This window comes from Camellia sinensis, chromosome 8, assembly GCF_055761805.1.
Source record: "Camellia sinensis isolate YWXY chromosome 8, ASM5576180v1, whole genome shotgun sequence".
NCBI lineage: Eukaryota > Viridiplantae > Streptophyta > Magnoliopsida > Ericales > Theaceae > Camellia > Camellia sinensis.
In genome coordinates this window covers 200,656,407-200,682,259 of record NC_138968.1, presented here as the reverse complement: position 1 = coordinate 200,682,259, position 25,853 = coordinate 200,656,407, and the positions used below count along the sequence as shown (strand labels likewise).

Here is a 25,853-nt window from a genome sequence, read left to right as displayed (position 1 = left end):
GGCTATTAATTCAATGACTAACAAAGTGGTAATTGATGAATGATTGCATCAATGACCTTGATTCCCCATGTTTAATAAGTACACCCAGTTGAAAGAACAACCCATCTTTCACCTTTCTCACTTGCCTCTTTGTTTTGCACTACAAGCATAGCATATGTAGCAAACATGGTGATAGCAACATGGTAACATAGAAAACATCCCTCATACAAGGCAACAAAATGGCAACAGTGAAAATATCCAATAATCACGGTTAACAAAAATTTAGTCAAGACAGTGCAAAGAAAGCATTTACCCTTTCACTCTATTTCATAGCTAAAAAGATGCCAAAGATTTTATTGACAATTAAACATAAAATCAGATAGCATTATTGTTGTGCACTGAATGAAAAGGCAGCCTAAACATTTTGGCCATGCATAAACAAAGTCAGCAAGTGGTAGTTTACAACTTCGCTTTGTAGGACAATCTCGCTCTCAAATCCGCAGCCACAGCATCAATGAACTCTTCAGTGTTCAAATAATGTGCACTAGTAACCCTGCATGAAACACAGCCAATTACAATATACATAATTCAGATAAAAAGCGAACACATGGACAAAACACATTTTTGACACTACTTACTGGGGTCCATGGATTAGAAGTGCAAGATCCTTTGTCATTTTTCCCGATTCAACACTTGCAACACAGGCTGCTTCCAATTTTTGAGTAAAATCCAACAGTCTAGCATTGTCATCTAAACTTGCCCTATTAAGATCAACATGGCTATTTTCAATCCAAGGTTGCAAGGCAAACTAAATTTAAAGTCTAGGAGGATCTAGAATAGCATAAACCAGCAGTAGTACTTAAAACCAAGCAATAACAATCTCACACCTGTGTGCAAGTCCTCTTGACCAAGCAAAAATTGATGCTATGCTATTTGTGCTAGTTTCACCTCCTTTCTGATGAACCCTATAATGGCGGGTGACTGTGCCATGGGCTGCCTCAGCTTCAATGGTCTTTCCATCTGGGCACACCTGGAGCCCATATCCTCAAACACTCAATGAGGAAGCACATAAAAGAATGCATTTGAAGAGAAACACAAAAATTGACACAGCAGATATACCAGCACTGATGTCATCAAACCAAGAGAACCAAAACCTGTGACAATGGGAAACAAAAGTCTGAGGGAAATAAGGTAATCTGAACTTTGATGAGAATAAATAATCTGATCTATGACATTGCCTCAGCTATGATGTTCCCAGAACAGAAAATTAAACATTCAATTCCACAAGCAACATCAATATTCACAAATAACAAGAGCTTACTTGATAATCATTACCACAAAATTAACTAACCTTGTGCTAAAAAATCACTCTGAACATCTCCATCATAATTCTTACATGCCCACACATAACCTCCTTCACTCTTAAGAGCATAAGCAACCATGTCATCAATAAGACGATGTTCATACCTACCATTGCTAAGTCTTTCAGAAACAACTTCAATTGTAAAAACCAGCCAACAACATGCAGTATAATAGCTCACCATATCCCTGCAGCCTCAAACTTGGATTTCCATTGACTCTCATAAACTTCTTGAAAAATGTCCTTGAATCTTTAGGAAAAGAAGAAAGAGAAAACAAGCTAACAACAAGAACAAAGAACTTACAATTTCCAACAGGTAAAAAGGAAAAAGATATTGATAAATTACACTGACATAAGCTTCTCCTTGAGTTTTCAAAACTACACCACCATCCCTTTTGGCTATGTTGTCAGTAACAGATTACCTCAATTACAGACTTCAGCATACTAAAAGTTCAAAATTCCGCTTTTACCTTATACAAGTTGTAGAAATATTATATTTCATAAATGCTAAATGCCCTTCTGTGGAAATTTTGAACATGCCCTTGCTCATTTCAAGTTCTTCTAGGAATGTGGATGGCCCGTTAGCCCGCCCGGCCCAACCCTATTTTTTTTAGGCTTGGAAAAGTTGTTTTAGCCCATAGGACCGGGGTTGGGTCAATATTTTCGGCCCAATATATTAATGGGATGGGCTTGGAATTTATATTTTCAACCTAGTCCGACCCGGCCCGCTATTAAATTAATTAATTAATTATATATACTCCCTTCATTCCAAAATAATAGTCCTTTTTGGGAAATCCAACTTTTTTGGTAGTACAATTATTGCACTTTAAAAATATTGATTTTCCAAAATTACCCTTTGATTAGATAGTTTATTTTTTAAGAAATATCAATTGTCATAATTGTACTTTTTGTGTATTGTTAATGAATTTAAAAGAATGACAAAATAGAAAATTCATGTTATTTTAGTCCTTGATTTTTTAAAAAGGACTAACATTTTTGGACAATGAAAAATGGAATAAGGGACTAATATTTTGGGACAGATGGAGTATTAAAATATGTATTTTTTGTTAAGATCTAGACTTTATCTTTATTGATTTTATTGAAATTCATATTTGCGGTGATGTATGATTGAATTTATTTAAGAAATCTTTCAATTTATACACAATTTTTTAATTTATAATGATGTCAATATATTTATTTAATAAATATAATGTGTGATTGAATTTAATTCTGAAATATTTAATTTTTATTTTTATTTTTTTAACATATACTCCGATTGGTGGACTTGGGGTTTATAATTATTTTTTGAGTCGGGCCAGGCTGGGCTTGGGCAAATGTAGAAGCTCGATGTTAGGGGCAAACCGGGCTTAAGCAGACACAAAATCTCTTATTATGTAATGTTGCCCCGGCCCGACGAATGCCCACCCCTTCCATACCCATGGAAGGGTTATGTCCAATTTTGTAATCGATTTCTATGATCCTAAACTTTTTCTACTAATTTGGTTGTAAAATAACATATTGTAGGTACATGGATCCAACCACACAAGTCACCACCACATTATTGCTTCATCACCCTTTGACTTCTCAAGCAAGTCTCTAGCACAATGTTTACACATCCTAAGGAGACATGTGGCCCAATTGAGTGCCATCACCTAGACTGACCAAGTCTACACACTATCTCCAAAGACCTCAAACTACCCGTGTGCCCAAAACCTCGGAGCTCGGTTCACTTGGCTCGCTAGTAGCCCCAGAGACCAAGCTTCAATTCCAAAGACTGAAGCTCTTTGCCACGTTACCTAGGTTGGGAGCAAGGCCTACCTCGCTCAAGACCACCAGAGGACATGCATAGAGTTCAAAGGTTTGTCCGAGCACTCATCTCAAACCAATCTTAGAGAGAAAATGGGCTTTGTCCTAGACATGTGATACCTCAATGGTTGTATCATACCATTGGAGATGGAGACAGATCACACCTAACACAACAGATGGAGATGTATCACAACTAACACCAGTTTGAACATTATACGACCCTATCTGAATTGGCTCGCTACTCTTTTCAACCCTCTTTGGATGTTATATTTGGGTTAGCAAAACATTGGACATCAACAATTTAGATTTTCTTTCTTTCTTTTTCTTTTTCTTTTTTTTTTTTTTTTTGTTTTTTTTTTTTTGCTTGAAATGGAGATGGGTTAGGTGATGGAAGTTTTTTCCAATTGGGTCTAAGTGGTTAGTTGAGGGAGGGAAAGAAGATGATATGCAATAAAAATAAAATTAACATATGTGGTCTACCAAAGTGGTAAAAGACTAAACTCTGTTAATAGCATTTATATGACAACACTAACAAAAGAGGTATTTGTAATTTCAAAAACCAGAGGCAAGGTCAATGTAATTTACACAAAAGATAAACATAGCCCAAACTCCCATAATCCCTTGTACAACAACAAATGTGACCAATATTAACCAATGGCTTCATTCACTAAAAAGAATAGTAGCATCCATAATGCATGCATACCTTCCATCATAATTCTTAAGAATAGTATTTTTTGTGCTAAGATAAAGTGGCCACCGTTTTTGGTAAGCAGTGTTCATTGAAGCCTCAGCAAAAGCACAAATGGACTGCACTCCAGTTCAAAAATAATAAATAATTAATGGCTAATATTGCCTAGTTGATCTCTAGTCGGATATCAGGTAGTTATATGTATGTATGTGTACACAAGTCAAATTCAAACCTCGTCAGTGTTATACATTGAGAGAGCTACTCCTCCAGCACCAGTGAAATTAAAGACCTCTAACTCGGTTTTCTCTCCTTGTCCATCTGGTACTGCAGATATTGTCAGAAGCCCTTCTAACAATCAATTCTTGATAAGATCTTAAAGCGTTAAACAATCATTAAGAAGCATTTTTCAAAGAAATCCTCATAAAGCTCTAAAGTGGATACAAAATAATACCAAACACCATTTTAAGTTTTCCAGCTCCTTCAATAACTGCATCGGTAGCTCGATACTGATCACCAAAAGCATGCCTCCCAATGCATATTGGCTTGGTCCAACCTGACAAGATTGGCAACTGTATGCTCAATTTTATTTAAAAAATGACAACAATAAAAATAAATGCCCACGTGATGGAGAGAAGGAGGTGGGGAATGGATAAAACCTGGGACAAGCCGGGGGATGTTTCGGCAAATAATTGGTTCTCTAAAAACCGTGCCTGTACCAAGTGGAGATCACATTGTCCCATTACAAACAAATTAAAAGTTGTGGGTCAGAACAAGGAAAAAAAGAAAGAAACCTTAGGGAAAAATTCATTAACCATTTAAAATGTTTCTAATGGTCCCATTTGGACTCTTCCACATATGTTTCAAGTTAAACTCCTTAACACGAGCTTCATCTGTAGATCATCAAAGTCAATGTTAAAAATACTTTGTCAACAACATAACTATACCAACTTTGAAAGTGAGCCAAGTACTTTGAGGGGATGAGTAAAAGACAAATGCATTATTGCTAACTAATCGAAGAATTTATACCTGGAGTTATAGTCGCACACTTAATTGCTACATTATACCTAGAGTAAACCCCACCCCCACCGCCACCCCCACCCCAAAAAATAGGTAAGTAAATAAATAAACAATAAAAGAAGGTGTCAGACGCAAAAGTAAATAAATAATGCATGCTTAAGAATAGCTTCAGTAACACTACAAGCAAATCAAAATAACCCCGAAGATAAAATGACTACACATACTTAAGAGTAGCTTCAGCACTCTCAGCTGTAACTTTATCATTGGTAACATCACGATAAGGGAGACCAAGGTCAAAGTACTTTATATCTAACTCCAGAAACGGGAAAATAAGCTGTGGGTTTAAAAATGAAGAAAATATCATAAGCATTTAAGGAAAATGAAACGACAGTCAAAAGGAAAAGAACATCACATCATTTTGAAATAAATGAAACATAATTACCTTATCCTTGATTGATTTCCAAAAAACTCGAGTCATCTCATCTCCTACATCACATGCATCAATGAAATAAGAAAGAAAGGTGCACACACTAACATCATGTGTATATCTGCGTTTGTGCATTTTCATGTGCTTGTGTCTGAGTATGCATGTGATAGGGAAAGGGAACATAATGCGTGCTTGGTAAAAATTAAAGCTCCGTAAATGTTAAAGCATTACGCATATATGTCACAAGAAAATCCAGCCACTTTTACCTAATTCTTTTCTGCAAAAATATTTTAATCTTAACATTTCATTTTGCTCTTGAGAGGTGACATTGCTGTAGAGAGGGTAATATTTCCCAGTTCACCGCCACATATAATATTGCATAAATAATAATTTCCTAATAGATGAGATAATCACCTAAAATTTTGAAGTATGCTGACTCCAAATATTATGTAGAAGAACAGGTCCTAATACAAATCACCTTGTAGTAATCTTATTTGACAATCATTTCCTTTTTCATTTTCACAAATTTTATTGGAATCCTTATGCTTGGTCAAAGGACCCAATTTTTATGGCGAAACAAAGATGTTACCAATTGAAACCAATTTATAAGGAGGTCAAGAGTGGAGTTCTCTATAATATACTTTAGGTGTGTATGAACAAAGAGAAGAAATGGATTCTTTAATATATAGAATTTCCCATCATAAAGATAAGAAGGTAGTCATTGACTCATTCCTCTCTCATTTCACATGTATATGGTGACAGTTATCTATTTTCTTAGTGTGCCTATGATGTCCATGAACTAAGGTTTGCTTTCATTGTATGGGCAATACTGAGATCCTATGGCTGTAGATAAAGCTATGTTCAAAATAAGGAGGGAGTAATTTCTTGTCCGATTTCTCTACTTTTGAAGATGTGGAAGAGAACATTCCCTTGGTAAAAATTTTTAATGGTATAACAGGAAGTCATTCCTCACCAGATTTTCTTTCTTCACTGATTTGCTTAGTGACAGATAAATTTTTATTTTTTATGCTACTGTACATCACCCCGGAAAATGGTCCTGTTGGGCCTTTGCAGTTGCAGTAAAATTTTAAGTTAGCCATGCATTTTGTTCAAAAAAAGGATTCTGTTCTGTCATTACATTTAGGGTGAATGGCGAATTTTTTATCAATAAGACCACATGCCTCCTCTTCTTATAAAAATTGATGACCTCTCAACCAATGGCCTTAAATCATTATTATTTTATTGGAATAAGACATAACTAAAACAAAAGGCTGCCAGAATCTGGCAAACTATATGTTCTTATCATATAATATATGAAGGGGCAAAATATAAATGGAGCGGATCCAAGCTTTAGGCCGGTCCAAATCATTAAGTCCAAACCCAAATGGCCACTAGATATGGGCCAGATACCAACGTGGGCCAAGCCATTGAGCCCATCTCCATATGGATCATCTTCCCAAGTCCTCAAGCACTTGGGCCAAGCACATTGAGCTAAGGCCAGCCCAGGCACGGTACTGAGCTAGGCTGAACCCATCAGCAGAATCGAAGTGGGCCGAACCCACATAAGGTCATCCAAATAGGCCAGGCCATCTCTACGAGCAATCTCATGAAAGGCCGAGCCGAGGTATGATCAAAACCAAGCTGAGGAACTCTTGAGCAGGCATGGAAGCTGTGAATGCAAGTATGTGCAAAATGCCACCTCAGCTGATCCCCCTTCCTAGAATCACGGAAACAGTTGCAGAGGGAATGTGATTTGTTATATACATAGTTACAATGAGCAAATGACTCCATGGTTAACCAACTTGTGGTTCTCCACCATCTTGAACAATGATAAAGAGAGGCTTGAGGCATCTAAGTTCTATGAATCTCACCTTAGGGAACAAGCTAAGTCTTCTATTCTATATAAATAACACTCTCATCACATTGAAGGTAACTTAATTTCATCTAATCACACATAGAACACACTTTCTCTTCTTCTCTCTACACCTAGGAAGAGAACTTCATCTTCTCCCATCACTCATTCTCACACCAGGGGTTTTCAGGCCAAACCCAGCCCGGCAGCTCTAACGTGCCTCTGTTTTGCAGGCCCTTAGTTTCCTGAATAGTTCAATTCAGCCACAAAGCTCCGATCCACTTCATCTAGTGTGGGATTCGGTCCGCACAATATAATAGTAATATATTCGGTTCCCTAACCCAACTAAACAAAAAGGAATAAATTATGTTCTTTCGATTAATATGATCTCCTTATCCTTTCCCTCCCCAATCCAAGATCCAAAGGAATTTTTATTTTTACTTCGATAAGGATTTGAAGGAGAGAAGGCGGCGATCAAAGTCCAACTAGTACTTCATCAGTAACAACTAATCAAAACCCTATGCTATTATTACCCATGCCTGAAACATTTGAACAGAAGATACGGACAAATTATATAAATAAATAAAAAACAAAACAAAAACAAAAACACAACAAAAAGAATTACAATATTATTATAGATTAGATTACATCAAACATGGGGGCAAATGCGAAGAAGAAGAGATGAATCCAAGTCTGTTCAAACTTACCGTCCATTTCAACAATGGGATTGGTGACCTTTATTTTCTGAAAATCCATCTTTCTGCGATGACTCTCTTCCGACTTCATAAAACGAACCAGGGCAATAAGGTTCTTGAAGGAGAACAGAGGAAAAAGACAGTGAATAAATAATATCGGGCCATTTGCTACTACTAGTTATATAGTTGTCTGGGAGGCGATGATTTCTGTGGAGTGTGGTCCTATTTATACAATATTTTTAATTTATGAGAGAAAAGAAAAAAAAAATGATTATTTAAGTAATAAAAGAAGAAAAAAAAAAATGATTGTGATTTCTCTCCTTTTTGTTTGGATAAGGAAGAAGTAAAATAAAAGAAATGATTGTGATTTCTCTCATTCTTGTTTGGTTAGATTTCATTATATTACAAAAATAACCTTTTTATATTTTCAATCATTTTATTTCTTTTATTTTTATAGGGACAAAATTGATATTATGAAAATAGTGGTCTCTTTTCTCTCCCAATCTCTCCACTTTTGGAAAGATTGAAAATGAGGCTTATAAGAGAAATAAGTTTCTCTCTATTTCTCTCTACTTAAGTTATCCAAACAAATAAGAGAAATACATATCACTCAATTTCTTTACTTTTCTCTCCAAATCAATCAATCCAAACATAATGTAGTGTTGGTTTGGAATGTGTTATATAAGTATATATTTTCATTTTTTGATTAAAAAAATAGAGAAAAATGTATGTTTGGGGTAATTCTTGATTTTTTATAGAAAAAAAATGTGTAATAAAATATTATAATAAAATCAAAATGACTACTTCACCCTTTTGACTTTTTGAATAGTTGAATTTAAAGGGTAAAATAATAATTTTACTCTAGTGACTTCCCTCACAAGCTACCCTTGAATAGTATAAGATTTTTAACTTTTTAATAATTGTTTAACTTTTTAACTTTTTTAGTTTATCACAAACAATTCTTTAGAGTTTCTAGTGTATTTTTCATTTTTTTTTTATTTTTTGGGTTATGTTATATTTTTATTTTTTATATATTATTTTTTATAAAAAATTAAAAAATATATTTATTTAGATCATTTTAAACATAAGATAATTATGACAATTTATTAGTATTCTAATTTTAAAAAGAATCATTATAAGTTTAGAAAAATTAGTCTAAGGTCTCTCCCATATTTTTAGTAATTGAATAGATTCACAATATTATTTTTTGATATCTAAGATTCCTAAATCCACACTCATATATCAGATCAGAAAAAATTGTCTCTCTCTCTCTCTCTCTCTCTTTCTCTCTGATCTTCATTCTATCCAAACCAAACCCTCTCTCTTTCTGCACATTCCGATCTTCACCTTCGCATTTGTCTCTACCACGCCGTCACCAGAATGTTGCGATCTAAGTTGAACCACCGCGATCTAAGCTTCGAGGGTTCGTGAATATTGCACTTTTTACTACTCCACCGATGAGCCAGTTCGAAGTGACTCTGAAATCCAGTCGTAGTGGACAGAGCTTCGGAATAAGAGCCATGGTGACAAGAAAGACGAGCCATGGTGGCCAAAGATGCAGACACGAGATGACGACATCAAAACATGCACCATTGATATATGGGTGGCTTCCACGCAGTAGTTTTGTAAGCCTCCCTGACTACACTAAGGACAATTATAGTCTTTGGAGTTTCAGAAGGAAAAATGATCAAGTGTCTTCAATTAAATTCCACATGTCTTCAATGTAATAAATATACTATAAATGAGTTACACACAATTCATATCTTTTCAGATTGTGAATGTTGCTTTCAATTCATGGATTCTTAGCCTCAAAATAATTTTGTTATATTCTTTTCCAAATTTGAACAAATGATCATATTTCATCAAAGAAAATACTTGATTTTGATTTTGCACAAGCTTGTTTTGAAAATATGCAAAATATGCACGAAATTGGGGACATGGATTTAGCAAAGAAGATGTTTGATGAAATGCCAATGAGAGAATGTCTAAGGTCCCTCAAATCAATCCGGAGAAATTTCAATCAAAACCAAAGAATTTCTTTGGACCAACCAAAGAAAATTCAATCAAAACCAAAGAATTTCTCTGGATCAAACCAGAGAAAATTTAGTCCAAACCAGAGAATTTCTCTGGACCAACCCAGAGAAAATTGAGTTCAATCTAGAGAAAATTCAGTACAAACCAGAGAATTTATCTGGACCAACCCAATTTTTTCTGAAGCAGAGCACTAATCCTCATTATTGTCCAGAGAAATTTGAAATTTTCTCTGTGATATGTCTAGAGAAATTTGGAATTTCTCTGGACCAACCCGATTTTCTTGGAAGCAGAGCACTAGTCCTCATTGTTGTCCAGAAAAATTTAGAATTTTCTCTGTGATATGTCTAGAGAAATTTGAAATTTTCTCTGTGATTTGTCTAAAGAAATTCTTTGAATCGAATTTTCTTTAGATTGATGTCGAGGGACCTTAGACATCATAAAAATATTGAATATCATTTATACTATAAAATATTAATACCAAAAACTTTAAAAAAAATCTCCTTTATGCTATATAATATTAATTACTTTCATTATTATAGAAAGTAATCAAATACATTAAATGTATTGTATTAAATAATATCTTGTGTTTTTTACTAACACAGAAATAGTGCACAGACAAAGCACAAAATCGTATAAGTAAGATCCACCCTTTGTATATCATCTGTGATTAACAATGATTTAGGTCACTAAACAATACATCATTAATAGTATTAATGTATTAAAAATGACAATAAAATAAATAAATAAATAAACAAGGCATAGAAAATGAGCAGAGCCAACTGTCACATTATTAGTGCTCCCCCTAGTACTCTCTTTTTAGTGCTCCCAACATGTACCATTAATATGCACTTAACTTTTCTCATATTTTTTTTAATGGGATTATAATACTCTTTTATGTAGTTCTCTTTATTTTATTTTATTATTATTTAATACCCCTTATTAGGCCTTACCCTTTATTTTGTATTTTTATTTAGGATGAATTGCATTAATTTTTAAAATATATATAATAAATTCTATAACATAATTATATTGACTTCTCCTAAAATTTTAATTTATATAACATTTAATCCCCTTTTAATCAATAATTTGTTAATTATATGAATAAAAAAATAAAAATTATAATATAAAATTCTATTTATATATATTTTTTAGGAAAATAAAAATGAAAATTAATTAGTATTTTTTTTTTCACGTGTCAAACTTATTGATAGATTTTAAAAATAATTAAAAAAAATTCTAAAATATGTTGCTTTCAAAATTATTTTTCAAGAACACTTTTTAAAACAATTTAGCAAAGAATGTTTGTTTGGGCGGACTGGATTAGCATTCCCATGACTAATAGTCCTAGGACTACGAATCCGTTGGATTATGTATCCTATCTTAACTAATAATCAAGTTTAAAATAATTAGTCCGTACTTCAATTGTTTAACCAAACATTGGATTAATAATTTTATTGGACTATTAGTCCAATCCCAAGCTCATGTCCACCCAAACAAACATGACCATAAAGTAAAACTCCCCCACTGTCTTTGTTGCTCTCCCTCCACATATCAACTTTTCTTCAAAAAAGCTTTGATCTTTTCTTCAAATTTTGTTTAAGAGAGAGAGAGAGAGGGCATCACAAAATTTAAAGTGAAGCCACTTTGGTTCCTTTTAAATCGTCTTTTTACAAATTTTTGGACAGTAATCATAGAAGACCATGTTAGAACTCATACATTTTATCATCAACCTAAAGACGGATAGAAACGTTAAAGACAACAACATAGCATTGCCGAGCCAAAAAAAAAGAAAAGAAGGAACCAACATAGCAAACATTACAGCTAGCCATTACGAACCGAAGAAATATTTACTCCGAGTGATGATAGAGTTCAGCCATTCCACAAAAATAATTATGGGTGTTCTCTGCTCTTGGAAGCGTGAAAAGTAAAACTCAACTAGAACATTGTAACAAATGGTGCGCATGTGCTTCATAAAATCATATAACAAAATATACTAAAAAAAGAAGAGAAAAAATCCGCCCTGCAAATACAATATATTATCCTCTTTGCAGCTAGCAACCAAACTGACAATTTATTGCCTTCACAAATTCTTTCTTCAAAGTATTCTCAGCAATCATATTGAATTGTCATTTTGCTTTTTGTATAACACACTGTGACAATGTGCATTACCATTCAAGTAGTCCAAATTGCTAAAAGTACTCAAAATCAACATATAAAGAATCATTAGGACTATTCTTGTTTGTATCGGCTCCAATTTCTGCCATTTTCTTGTCTGCATGAGCCGTCTCTTTACTAGCAAAATGCCCGAAGTCCACAGGCTCAGGTATGTAGGGAGGCATGGCGCTCCTCACCAAAGCCCAGTTCACACCCTCAAAGAATGGGTGCTGTTTTATTTCTGTTGCACCCCTTTTGTATGCAATCCGTTTATGCGGTTCCTTCACCAAGAGTCCCCGTATCAGATCACGTGCCATAAAACTCACTTGTGGAGTTTCAGGGAACCTTAATGGCTGGCCTACAACATTAAAAAGTGTGGCACGATTGCCAGAACCTTTGAAGGGGGTTGTCCCATGCAATAACTCATATAAGAAAATGCCAAATGTCCACCAGTCCACTGCACTACCATGACCCTCTCCACGTATGATCTCTGGGGCTAGATATTCATGGGTTCCAACAAATGACATTGAGCGCACATTGGTAGGCTCTGCCATTAGTTCTGGGAGAGAGCCTCCAACAAAGAGTCCAAAATCCGATTTAGATTTGCGATTCTTCTTTGTAGCAAGGATGCGGGGGAAAAAATTTGATGGTTGGATACAACCACGGACTGCGTCTTCATCATCCAAAATGCCACCACTCCCATTGCCTACATGGACAGACGAAGACTTGACAAGAGTTGGGCTAACAGAGCAACGAAGTGATAAATCAAAGTCAGAGAGCATGATATGACCCTCATCTCTTACTAGTACGTTTTCTGGCTTCAGATCTCTGTACACAATGCCCAGCATGTGCAGATACTCAAGTGCCAACAACACCTCTGAAGTGTAGAACCTGATAAAAAATTAAAATGAACAAAAAAAATATCATATCAAAACTATTTTTTGAATAGTAATGTCATGAGAAACATATCCGGATGACAGGCATAAACCTCAAAGATCATACATAAGGGGAAGAGTTTCAATGACACAAATACATGAAGTTTCAATTACATGAACCATTCTCTACTAAACGTAATAATAGCTTTCCAATATAAACACTTGGTATTTGAAATTTCTCTCAATCAATCCATGAATCACCTGCACTTGACAAAGACCAATCCATGCTGCATGACACCAAGGAAAGAAAAAATGGAAATATCCAGGGCAACATTCTTGGTATGTTCTGTATCTAAACAACTTGAAGCAAATGCCAATGCATACAACTTAGGAATAACAACTTTCAGGTTCTCTTGCATCCAACCCCAACTCAGATACTGAGAATAGTAAAGACCGTCAGTATATACTTCATCATCTTCAATAGAATATAGGGTTTTTTAGCAATATAAGTAGGGGAAATTACAAATATAATCTTGAGTTATCAAACAAATACAGAATTCCCCTCGTGTTTGAAAAATTACAGATCCCCCAAATAGGTAGTCTTTTCCCCCCAGTTGCCACACCCAATCCTTGCACTTTGTATTGCAATTGATCAAATCCCCCACCGCCATCCTAACACTGTCATAGCCCTCCGCCACTACTTGTTAGGATTTTGACAACCCCTAGCCAGGATCAATGAGACACAAAATAGCAAACAACAAAGATAATATGTATCAAAACAATCACACATACACGCAAGAATACAAGGGTTTACATGGTTCACCTACGTCAGAGGTCATTGCAGTTTCACTATGATCTGACAACAATTACAACTCTCTCACACAATACAAGAGGTGCCTCTCATCTATGTAAGTATAGAAATCAAAGCAACATGGAAACAACAATAAAATTACCAAAATACTAGGGGGCGCCTCGAAACCTGCATTGGATCAAGGGCCCAGTGACCAAAACTTACGAAGGTCCACAATACCCAAACCTCCCTCTGTCTCCCTATTATTGCGATCTAAACTACAGTGGAACTGATTGACAATCAGTGATGGGTATTGCAGGGAATATGATAATCTCTTTCATGAATTATTAGAACGCAGAACATTGCTTTAAGTACAAAGCAATGAACAACAACCCATATTCCGAGTTGGACGATTAGGTTGGCAAATAGAGAAACGAAGTCATCAATGGTATCATCGGTGGTGATGAAAGGTAGTGAATGGGTGATGATTTGGTGGGCTGCTTGGGTTCATAGATAGATATAAGGGTAGGGAAAGGTGGCACTATTGAAATGGGGGAGAGGGAAGGAGGGAGCAATAATGGCACCAATGATTTATTTTTCTTTGAATTTATTTGGATTTTTGTTTTGTATAGATGGTTGTATCATTGTATTGTTATGCTATAATCGAGATGGTGAAAATGAAGAGAAATTAGATCTATACTATATTGTTGAAACTAGAAGAGGGTAGTTAGCAATTAGTAATGGGCTTGGATTTAGATTGACCATGGTGTTGTCAATGGAGATGGTGGCCATAGAGGTTGGGCAATGAACCGGTTAAGGGAGGTTTGTTGGTGTAATTGCAACAGGTGGTGGTGATGAGCCAGTGGAGTTATGACGTAGGGAAGCATATGAAATGAATGAAAACACAAGGAAAAACCAGAAGAATTTCAAATTCATAAACATTCTCTGAATTTTATCTCAATCAATGACCCCCTGACCTCGATGGCTTACAACCATATAAAAAAAGGAAGTGGCTTGCTATTAGCACCTTCTACTTGAAGGCTGGATGGTTGGCATTGGCAACACCTTGCACCCATGTCCAACCAAGGCCACGACATGATGGTGGCATGCCAAGACAACAAGGTGAAAAGATGACAAAGTGTTGGGGCAGCAGCACACAACCCTTGACCAAAGTACGGGTAGCATTTGCACAGATGCAAGGCATTCATATAGCCTGAATGTGGGCTACAGCATACTTTAAGGGTTAAAGACAATCAGCGGCCAAGACTTGGTCTGGTGGCCAAGACAACCAAATTCGTGGCTGGCTTGATGAGACAGAAAACATGGCGGTTATCAGCAGTTATGCATGTCTGTTGGCAACAATTACTTTTGTTGGGGCAAAGACAAGGCAAGCCTGGAAATTAGGAACCACGGCTGGAAGACAGAAGCAGTTATTAGCAGTTAGCTCTAGATTTGTTCCTAAGTCCCTAGGCAGTTGGGGGTGTAAACTGCCATGCCACTTGGCATGCTTTCCTTGTATTGTTGGTTGTATTGTTGTAACTTATTGTAAGCCTATATAAGGCATGGCCATGGAACTCGAAATGGTATCAAGTAATTGTAAGAGTTTCCATAGGTATTCCTTTGTATTATTGATGCAATAATAAAGGTTGGGAATTTCCTGTAATTTCATGTTGCCTTCTCTCTTACTTGTTCTAACTCATTATGTGAGTGTGTATTGATAATTGGCTGAGACTAAGTGCTGTAACTTAGTGCCATTGCAGGCTAAAAATTTTAATTCGAAAATTGACCATGTACCAATTAGTATCAAAGCCAGGTTATGACCTAATGGTGTCTGGCATAGATGCCTTGAAGGAAAGAGTGACACGGTAGGAGAATCTCGTGGGTGAACCTACTGATGAGAATCGCTCGCTAACGGATCGATTGGATGCTGTGGCTTCTGGGTTTCTTGCCCTTGAGACCTCGACAGCAGATCGGTTCAAGGATGTGATAACTGATATACTTGCCATTTCGGATGCTTGGAAGGACAAATTGCAGGAAGTTACTGATGAAATCACCCTTGTTAAAAAGGCAGTCTGTGGGCATACGAATTATGGTGAGACTCCTTTGAAAATCAAAGTTCCTGACCCTAAGGCTTTCGGTGGTAATCAGAGTGCCAAGGAATTTGAGAATTTTTTGTGGGACATGGAGCAGTACTTTAAGGCTGCTCATATGCAAGAAGGGGAGAAAGTTACCATCACAAGCATGTACCTTACTGGTGATGCTAAACTTTGGTGGCGTACATGTGTTGGGGATGATGCTCGACCAGAGATCTTAACATGGGAGACTCTTAAGAAGGAAATGAAAGAACAATTTCTTCCTTGCAACACATCTTGGGTTGCAAGAGATGCCTTGAAACAGTTGAAGAATTCCAGATCAGTGAGGGAATATGTGAAAGAATTCAGTTTGTTGATGCTTGACATCAAGAACATGTCTGAGGAAGATAAACTTTTCAACTTTATGTTTGGGTTACGGAATTGGGCCCAGTTGGAACTTCGGAGACTCGATGTCAAAGATTTGCCTTCTGCCATGGCTGAGGCAGATGGGTTGCTTGACTACAAGTTAAGCAAGGAACCCACGTGTGAAACCAGCAAATCTAAGAAAAAAGGAAAAGAGAAGACTGGAGAGAAGAAGTGTGGTTTCAATAAGGGTAAAGATGGTTCCAAGTACAAGCAAAAAGGGAACTTTTCTCAGAACAATGGTGGGAAATCTAACAAAGGATGTTTCATCTGTGATGGACCCTATAGAGCGAAGGATTGTCCCAAGCGTGAGAAACTTAACGCTATGGTTGCTAAAGATGATAAGGCAGGATCTGACTCAAATGGCCCTACTCGAGTCAACTCCTTGCAATTGCTGAATGTAATTCATGCTGAGAGGACCCCCTTATCCAGTTTGATGTACAAATAGGTGGTGATGGATGGTATTGAAGTGTTTGCAATGGTGGACACTAGTGCCACCCAGAACTTTGTGTCTGAAAGGGTAGTGCAGTCCTAAAATTGAAAATTGTCCAGAATCCAAGCAGAATTAAGACCGTGAATTCTGCAGCCCAACCGGGGCATGGGATGGCTCGGGATGTGAAGGTAACAGCGGGTGAATGGACTGGACAACTTAACTTCATGGCAGTCCCATTAGACGACTTTGATGTTATTCCTGGGAATGATTTATTTGTGGTTGCAAAAGTGGCATTGTGGGTTGTTGATTTCAGATGAGAATCAACCTTGTTTTGTGTCGGGCTCTACTCGACCAGACAAGAAAAATGGGGCAGAGAAGAAGGATAAGATGTTGTCGGCCGTGCAAGTGCTTAATGGGCGCAAGAAGGGCGAGGAAACATTCCTTGCAACATTGATTGAAATGAAGCCTGACCTTACTATGGAAGTGCCGAATGCAATGGTTGATGCCTTGGCGGAGTTCATTGATGTAATGCCTCCAGAGTTGTCTAAATCTCTTCCTCCTCGGCGTGCCACTGATCACAAAAATCGAATTGATGCCTAGTGCAAAGGCTCCTGCCAAGGCACTCTACCGAATGTCGCCGTTGGAACTTACTAAACTAAGGAAGCAATTGTCGGAGTTATTGGAAGCTGGTTTAGTCTAGCCCTCCAAAGCCTCATATGGTGCCCCAGTGTTGTTCCAAAAGAAGCAAGATGGATCGTTGCAGATGTGCGTGGATTATCGGGCCCTAAATAAGGTGACTATAAAAAATAAGTACCCTGTCCCTTTGGTGGCTGATCTGTTTGACTGTTTTAGCAAGGCCACTTTCTTCACAAAGTTGGACCTTCGTTGGGGGTATTGGCAAGTTTGGGTTGCAGAAGAAGACGAGGCAAAGACCACTTGTGTAACAAGATATGGTTCTTTTGAATTTTTAGTTATGCCTTTTGGCCTTGCTAATGCTCCTGCGACATTTTGTAATTTAATGAATGATGTCTTTAATTATTATGTTGATTGGTTTGTAGTTGTTTACTTGGATGATATTGTAATTTATAGTGAAACATTACAAGACCATTTGACCCATCTCAGAAAGGTATTCTTTCGACTGCGGGAAAATAAACTCTATGCATGCGAGTTTGCTCAAAAAGAAATTAAGTTTCGTGAGCATATTATTTGCCAAGGCTATGTCAAAATGGATGGAAAGAGGTGCAGGCTATTATGGAATGGTCTCTACCCACCAATGTTGCGGAGTTGCGATCCTTCTTGGTTTTGGCAAATTACTACAGGAAGTTTATCGAGGAATATTCAAAGAAGGCTGCTCCCCTCACTGATTTGCTGAAGAAAGATCACAAATGGCATTGGTCCGTTAATTGTCAAGAGCCCTTTGACAAATTGAAAGGTGCGGTGGCAAGTGAACCAATCTTGCGACTGCCTAATTTTCAGTTGCCTTTCGAAGTACACACGGATGCCTCAAACAAAGCGCTTGGAGGGGTATTGGTGCAAGAGCGATACCCTGTGGCCTTTGAAAGCAGAAAATTGAATGTTGCTGAGAAGAATTATTCGGCCCATGAGAAAGAGATGACGGCGGTGGTGCATTGCCTTCTCACCTTGAGGGTTCATCTATTGGGGACTAGATTTTTTATTCTTATTGATAATGTGGCCAATACATTCTTCAAAACTCAAAAAAAGTTGTCTCCAAGGCAGGCCCGTTGGCAGGAATTCCTTGAAGAATATGATTTTGAGTGGTGACACAAGCTTGGACGACAAAATCTAGTTGCTGATGCCTTAAGCCAAAAGGAGATAGTTGAATATGTGGCTGCTATTTCTAACATTGAATCACAATTGCTGGAAAGGATCAAGGATAGTGCTGCAATTGACTCAGAGTATCAACGGTTGGTGCAGCAGGTGAATGATGGTATTGTTCGTAGGTATTGGCTTGAAGATGGTCATTTCCATGGCAAAGGAGATAGGCTATATGTCCCTAGTGTTGGGGGACTAAGAATGAAACTTTTTAGAGAAACGCATGGTCCGCAGTGGGCTGGTCATCCGGGATAACAAAGCATTATGGCACTCTTGTCTCATTCATATGTTTGGCCGAAAATGGAAGAGGACATGGAGGCCTATGTCAAAACTTGCATGGTGTGCCAATTGGACAAGACCGAAAGAAAGAAGGCGGCTAGGTTGTTGCAACCATTGTCGGTCCCTGAGAAGCCTTGGGTTTTAGTGTCCATGGACTTCATCTCTGGGTTTCCTAAAATTAATGGGATGCGTTCCATCATGGTAATTGTTGACCGTTTTTCTAAGTATGCTATCTTTATCCCTACTCCTCATGCTTGTCCTGCTGACATTACTGTTGATATATTTTATAAGTATGTTGTAAAATACTTTGGCTTGCCTAAGGACGTGATTAGTGACAAGGATAACTGGTTTATGGGAAGGTTTTGGACTGTGCTCTTTAATTTGTTAGGTTCAGAAATAAAGTTCTCCACAACAAATCGCCCTTAAACGGATGGCCAGACCGAGAGGATGAATGGCTTGCTTGAGGAGTATCTCCGACATTATGTGACCACAAGTCAAAAGAATTGGGTCGAATTGTTGGATAGTGCACAATTTTGTTACAATTTGCATAGATCATCTGCAACTGGGATGAGTCCGTTCGAATTGGCCACGGGGAAGCAACCACTAACTCCTCACGAAGTGGCTAAAACAGGTTCTGGTGGTAGATGTCCAGCAGCATACTGCTTTGCAAGGGTTAAACAAAAGTTGCTGGAGGAAACACAAGATAGTTTGGCTAAAGCAAGCAAAAGAATGAAGAAGTATGCTGACAAAGGGAGGAGACCCTTAGAGTTCAAAGTGGGAGACAAAGTGCTACTAAAGCTTACTCCTCAAATTTGGAAAAAGATAAGCAGTAAGGCCGTGCACCATAGCTTAATTCCAAAATACGATGGCCCCTTTAAAATCTTAAAACGTGTGGGGAATGTTGCATACAGGCTAGTATTGCCTGATCGGTTAAAAATCCACCCAACTTTCCATGTTAGCTTTTTAAAACCTTTTCATGAGGATCAAACTAACTTGACAAGGAAGCAGGCTCGGAGGGCACCTCCAGTGATCAGAAAGCAGTTTGACGGGGAGGTAGAATGGATTCTTGATCTCAAGACCGAGGGCCAAAGCAAAAAGAATCGAAGGACCCATTACTTAGTGAAATGGAAGGGTTCCCCAGAATCTTATGCAAGTTGGGAAAAAGATGTAACATTATGGCAATTCAAAAAACAAGTCAAAGAGTACTTAAAGACCCTACCAATGAGGACATTGGCTTCTTCTGGTGGGAGTGGTTTGTTAGCACCTTCTACTTGAAGGCTGCATGGCTGGCATTGGCAACATCTTGCGCCCATGTCCAACCAAGGCCATGGCATAATGGTGGCATGCCAAGACAGCAAGGTGAAAAGATGACAAAGTACTGGGGTAGTAGCACACAACCCTTGGCCAAAGTATGGACAGCATTTGCACAGATGCAAGGCATTAATATGACCTAAATGTGGGTTGCAACATACTTGAGGGTTGAAGACAATCAGTGGGCCAGAATTGGTTTCGTAGGCAAGACTTGGTCTGGTGGCCAAGACAACCAAATTCGTGGCTGGCTTGATGAGGCAGACAACATGGCGGTTATCAACAGTTATGCATGTCTGTTGACAGCAGTTACTTTTGTTGTGGCAAAGACAAGGCAAGCCTGGAAATCAAGAACTAAGGCTGGAAGAAGGAGCAGTTATTAGCAGTTAGCTCTAGATTTGTTCCGAAGTCCCTAGGCAGTTGGGGATGTAAACTGCCATGCCACTTGGCATGCTTTCCTTGTATTGTTGGTTGTATTGTTGTAACTGATTGTAAGCATAATAAGGCATGGCCATGGAACTCGAAATGGTATCAAGTAATTGTAAGAGTTTCCATAGGTATTCCTTTGTATTGTTAGTGCAATAATAAAGGTTGGGAATTTCTTGTAATTTTGTGTTGCCTTCTCTCTTACTTGTTCTAACTCATTGTGTGACTGTGTATTGATAATTGGCTGAGACTAAGTGCTATAACTTAATGCCATTGTAAGCTGAAAATTTTAATTAGAAAATTGACCCTGTAACACTTGCTAATGTGAAATATGTCATGTTCATGTTCTTGTTATTTAGTTTAGTCATTAAGGGTAATTTAGTTTGTTATTTGTAATTAGGCTTTTAGGGTTGCATGAAGGGTAGTTTAGTCCTATTATCTGTAATTAGGCTTTAGGGTTTCGTTAAGGGCAGTTTACTCCTATTATATGTAATTAGGCTTTTAGGGTTTTGGTTGTTTTCCTATTTATATTGTACTTCATTTTTTGCTATTATTGGGGTTTCTCACATGTTGCATAAATATGAGAAATCACTGTTTAGTCCATAAGTGCTTGTTGCATAAATTTGCTCTGCATTTATCGGCTCTTACAAATTCACACTCTGGGTTTGGCTCATTTGATCAGCCTATGGACAAACAAGATATGTGAGAAATCACACCATTTTGTTTCTTATCCAAAAAAAAAAAAAAAAAAAACAGAGAGTAAATTAATCATTCCTTTTCTTTTCTCACATAGGTGAAAAGCCACAATTTTTTTCTTCTTCTTTTCTTACATGGTTTTCCAAATGAACTGTAACATACTACTTGTTTAAAACAAAAATTAGACCTTTAGTCAAGTTCAAGAACTGACTATAATTTATATTTCTTGAAGACTGTATTATTTACAAATAAGATCAATAGTACATGACTCTTGTTAAGTAAATAACTGTAAACCTTAAAGACCCTTCTAAGCATATTTATAATAATCAATAGCGACCAAGAGCTGCATGTGTAAAAAATGAAATATAAAACCCTTGACATAACTTAGAATCATAAATAGAAAAGTCAAGAGTGTTTGATAGGTTTAAAAATGCTTCCAATCTATCTCAGCCCCTTATCTTTTTATGTAGGCTAGACTTATGGCAATGCTATGCTAAAAGTACAAATGGCATATGTTACATCATTAATCAATACGCAGGTAAAATCAGACATTGCTATAATAAATAGATAAAGGGAAAATTTGAATGGCATATAATGAAGAAATGCAAATATAGACCAAATAAGGCGGATATGTACTAACCTAGCAGCTTCCTCAGTGAAATACTTGTTTGGTTGCTTTTGACGAAGAGTGTAAAGATTACCTCCACTGCAGAATTCCATGACCAAGCAATAAAACTTTTCAGTCTCAAAATATGAATATAAAGTAGGTAGAAATGGGTGGTCAAGAAGACCAAGGATCTCCCTTTCTGTTTGAGCTCGAAGAAGCTTATTTCTGCTTGCAAGAGACCCCTTGTCCATGACTTTCATGGCAAAGTAGGTGTTGGTTCCTCTGAGCTCAACAAGATAGACACTTCCTATGTCTCCATATCCGAGCCGCTTCAAGAGCCTAAAGTGGCTAAGACCAAGAGGGGAATCTTTGGAAGAAGCCAAGTTAATGGCATCCCATCGACCATCACCACCGGTATGGGGCTTAAGGGTTGCACTGGAGCTCTCTAAGCTGTCACTACGGGCGCCATTGCTGCTCCCTCGGCCGAAATTGGCAACTAGTTGACTACCCTTAGCATCACTTGCCTTCACATTTTCTGGTGTTGCTGCTGCTATCCCTGTTGATGTTGCTTTTACGAGTTCAGAATTTGCAAATGTCTTTGGACTTGGCAATGGCCATGGATTAGTAGCAGAATTGCCAGCCTTTGCAACTAGGTCCGTTTTGGAAATTGGATAATCTGCAATGTGCATATTTGGACTTGGCAATGGGCATGGATTATTATCTGAATTTGCATAAGTTTTGGAAATTGGATCCATCTATTTAGGTCGGGATGGAAAATTATGAGGTAAATTGACACTATTTTGTGTTATTTGTTACACTTTTTTTGTATCATCCGGTTAGTTAGAGGTTGAACAGGTAGTACTATCGGCAACCAGATACATTTCTGTAGGTTCACTTGGTCCTGATGATGACATGCAGCTCATCTGCATTAAAAGATAAAACATACAAATTTTTTGTTTCATTTTACCTTGTCAATCATCAATCATAGTAGTAACTACACTAGAAAATTATATGGAGGAAAATGTAATTACTGTCACCTAAAATATGACCCATTGGTTAATCTTGGTGATTAAATGGCTTGGACTTTGAATCAACCTGGTTCTATTTTGTCACCTGACACAGTAATTGTTTTTTAAAGCAAACGAAAAAAGAAAAGAAAAAAACACTAATTCACAGCAATAGAAAGCCTTCAACATCCTCAGCTGATCTGAAAATATAACAACTGCCGATTTAAAGTTTGATAAATAAATATTTATTTATTGACGGTGTTCGTGATGGAAATCATAAAGATGGTTGTGCCAAAGTGCAGGTGTAACTGGAGACAAGTGGAGGTGAAGTGGAGCCAGATAAATGTTGAATGTAGGGTATTTTGTCTCGGCAATGGAGAAGACTGATGATTAGTGCCATTGCCAGCAGTAAATGTTGCAAGAATATTCAATTAAAAGGAGGCTCAAATTAGAGAACTTGTAACTTTCAAAGTCTCTGAATGTTAGGATGCAATCACTCTAGTCCAAACAAAAAGGTAAGGAAGAAAAAAATTCAAAATCCACATCATCAATTGCCATGAAAGAACAGGACCTAAGATGTGGAAGAATGGGACCTAAGTTGCTCATTGGCACTTTTAAGTACACTTGAAGAATAAGAGGAAGAAGCAAAATCTACCTATGACCAGCCTATCAACTGATAGGTCCCACAACAAATGCACATCACAAGAGGTTTCTCTAGTGAGGATTGAGAGTTGGGTTTTATTGAAGTATTGGATGCCTTCTCTAGGAGTTGCATAATAAGAAAGTCTTCTGGAGACAGTTTCATGTATTAGTTCATGAGGATCTGCATTCTTAATGGGCATGAATAAATAAAATAAGATGACTTCAGAAGATAGGAAAATGGTGAATGTAAGTGCATGAATGAAACAGAAACACAAATGAGAGAGAGAAAGGGGAAGGAGGCAGAGCACCATTCCTCTCTGGATAATGAAGGGGGTGCCTTAAAACTTCCATAATACTACAGCAAAATAGAAACATCAAACTTAATAAATTTCATTATCAACCCAACATTCTTTGAATTCCTAAACTATAAAACAAAAGTTATATATATTTTTTTTGATAAATATATATATATATATATAAGAGAGAAGAAGATAATTGTGATTGAAATTTATGATCAGTTCCCAATGTGATTCACATATCCACTTTTTTCTACTGCTAAATGAACAAGTTTATTTTAAAAAATAAAGAAATAACTTGCAGACATCGTGGAACACTGACCTCGTATGAGTCTTGGCTATTGGGCTTTGATAACATGAATGGTGCAACAGCAATACCATCTAGAAGAGATTCTGAAAAGGATATTCAAAAGATTTTGGAATGTGTATATTTTGTGGCAATTGTTGTTGTGTATTGTCCAACAAATTGTGTATCCATGATGGAAGAATATGAACTTTATACTTATGATCGTCTCCAATTAAATTTATATTCAAATTGCCTTGGGTCATTTAATTGACAATTACACAATTCGAACAATTTTGAATTCGCCTCACATGGGAATCCCATTAGTTTTCTTGCATTGGAAAGAGTCACGCATATAAATGTGTCAATACATAGACACAACAAAGATAAATTAATGACATTGAAGGAAAAATTTTGACAATCAGTGAAAGTGTCAATCCTAATCATTCACAAGCTCAAGGTTTTAGTTTCAGTGGTCATAGACAACATCATAATGGGTGTGTCTGTCTAAGACAATACATCATGTTTACCAAGCACCTATGGGCAAATCACTTGTAAAATAAAGCTTCAACCTCTAATTCTCATAGAAATTCAAAGAATATTTTTTACGTTATTTTATGGTATGTTTGATTTGGCAAATTATAGCATATGATTGAAATTCTTAATTTGTTAGACTCACATTTCAGTGTTTGGTTGCAATTTTTGTTATCTGAACTAGACTCCAATTGATATTTTATCCGACAAAATTAGTAGATTTTTTAAGCCTACAATTAATAATCTAAAAAACAAACATATGATTGGGATTTATATATTTTCATATTCATTGCAAAACAAACATGAAAAAATGGGGATTATACCACTAATCCAACTCGATAATCAATCCTACACTAATACCGTGAATTGTTAATCCCTCACTATTAATCATGCTAATGAAACAGAACCTTATTGTACTAACCTATGTAGAGTGGATAAACAACATAAATAAACCGCCCAGAAAATAGAAGAAAAATAAGAAGAAGCATATGTCGAAATTTGAAGAAACAACAAACGCTAATTTGAAAAAGGAAATAAAAATGGACGAGATGAATCTTATAAACTAGTCAGAAATCCAGGTAAATTAAAAATTTCGGGAGAATGCAAGAGACGAACCAGCAGTCGTCAACCCAAAATTTGATCTTGATGCCAACTTTCTTTCCTCTCCCCGTGTGAATGGTAAAATACAAATTTTTCATTCATTCATTCAAATCCATTGATGGATAGAAAATTTCCAAATGCCTTGATACCCTCCGCTCTGTTATTGTGTAGAAGAGAAACAGTTTTAAAAGGAGATAAATATAGGGGATAAAAAGGAGAATTCCATGTTGGATATGATAATGAGGTCGCCTTTGATTAAACCCATCGCCGTACAGGATTGGATTGTTGTTATTACCATTATTGTTGGTTTTGAATATATCTGAGGAGAGAAATTTGTGGGAACGATGAGAGAGGATAACGTAAGGATTAGGAAAATCCATGTGTGTATACATGTATGCGTCCATGCATGAATATATATATATATATATATGTGCAACAACCATCATCATGCATTGCACACACAGAGAGAGAGAGAGAGAGAGGGGAATCCGACAACGTGGAGACAGGAAAGAAGAGGAAGGAACTGGTCACTGCAAGACGGATGGATCGCCGTCTAATCCTGTTCAATGATGGTCGAAAAAAATATTTGGAATCCTCTGCGCCCACACATACATATAGGGAGGCTTTGCCCAAACTAAGCATAGCTCAAATCATTTAAAATGATATTATTTTGACAAACTTTGAGTGTAAAATGATGTCGTTTTGACAAATTTAAGCCATTTGAGCCATAAAATTTT

The 25,853-nt window shown here is 36.8% G+C and overlaps 2 protein-coding genes across 4 annotated transcripts; both read right to left on the bottom strand.

Annotated features, from left to right (window-relative positions):
* Positions 1 to 219: 219 nt before the first annotated feature.
* LOC114318511 (isocitrate dehydrogenase [NADP]) lies at positions 220 to 8,037 on the bottom strand. The gene is made up of 15 exons (XM_028265416.2): positions 7,837 to 8,037; positions 5,293 to 5,336; positions 5,075 to 5,184; positions 4,860 to 4,897; positions 4,646 to 4,723; positions 4,490 to 4,543; positions 4,285 to 4,386; positions 4,066 to 4,157; positions 3,849 to 3,952; positions 1,521 to 1,589; positions 1,331 to 1,446; positions 1,099 to 1,133; positions 867 to 1,009; positions 618 to 740; positions 220 to 532 (listed from the first exon to the last, which is right to left on the bottom strand). Exons 1-15 carry the CDS (start codon positions 7,913 to 7,915, stop codon positions 439 to 441), a joined length of 1,281 nt encoding a protein of 426 aa, XP_028121217.1. The 5' UTR covers positions 7,916 to 8,037; the 3' UTR covers positions 220 to 438.
* A 3,568-nt stretch (positions 8,038 to 11,605) lies between these two features.
* On the bottom strand, positions 11,606 to 25,582 carry LOC114318510 (serine/threonine-protein kinase AGC1-7). Of its 3 annotated transcripts, XM_028265415.2 has the most exons (5): positions 25,132 to 25,582; positions 24,022 to 24,092; positions 22,792 to 22,867; positions 21,788 to 22,677; positions 11,606 to 12,903 (listed from the first exon to the last, which is right to left on the bottom strand). In XM_028265415.2, the coding sequence occupies exons 4-5, from the start codon at positions 22,507 to 22,509 to the stop codon at positions 12,048 to 12,050; spliced, it is 1,578 nt and encodes a 525-aa protein (XP_028121216.2). In that variant the 5' UTR covers positions 22,510 to 22,677; positions 22,792 to 22,867; positions 24,022 to 24,092; positions 25,132 to 25,582; the 3' UTR covers positions 11,606 to 12,047. The 3 variants fall into 3 exon arrangements, with proteins under 3 accessions (XP_028121216.2, XP_082740707.1, XP_082740708.1); XM_082884581.1 differs by lacking the exon at positions 22,792 to 22,867; XM_082884582.1 differs by lacking the exons at positions 22,792 to 22,867; positions 24,022 to 24,092.
* Between the last annotated feature and the right edge of the window lie 271 nt (positions 25,583 to 25,853).

Excerpts from the sequence above, each read along its gene's own strand:
- LOC114318511 (XM_028265416.2), bottom strand. The coding sequence starts at position 7,915 with ATGAAGTCGGAAGAGAGTCATCGCAGAAAGATGGATTTTCAGAAAATA. Across the intron at positions 5,185-5,292 it reads GGAAATCAATCAAGGATAAG|CTTATTTTCCCGTTTCTGGA; the intron begins GTAATTATGTTT and ends TTAAACCCACAG. Across the intron at positions 1,010-1,098 it reads GTTTGATGACATCAGTGCTG|GTGTGCCCAGATGGAAAGAC; the intron begins GTATATCTGCTG and ends TATGGGCTCCAG.
- LOC114318510 (XM_028265415.2), bottom strand. The coding sequence starts at position 22,509 with ATGGATCCAATTTCCAAAACTTATGCAAATTCAGATAATAATCCATGC. Across the intron at positions 12,904-21,787 it reads TTCACTGAGGAAGCTGCTAG|GTTCTACACTTCAGAGGTGT; the intron begins GTTAGTACATAT and ends ATTTTTTATCAG.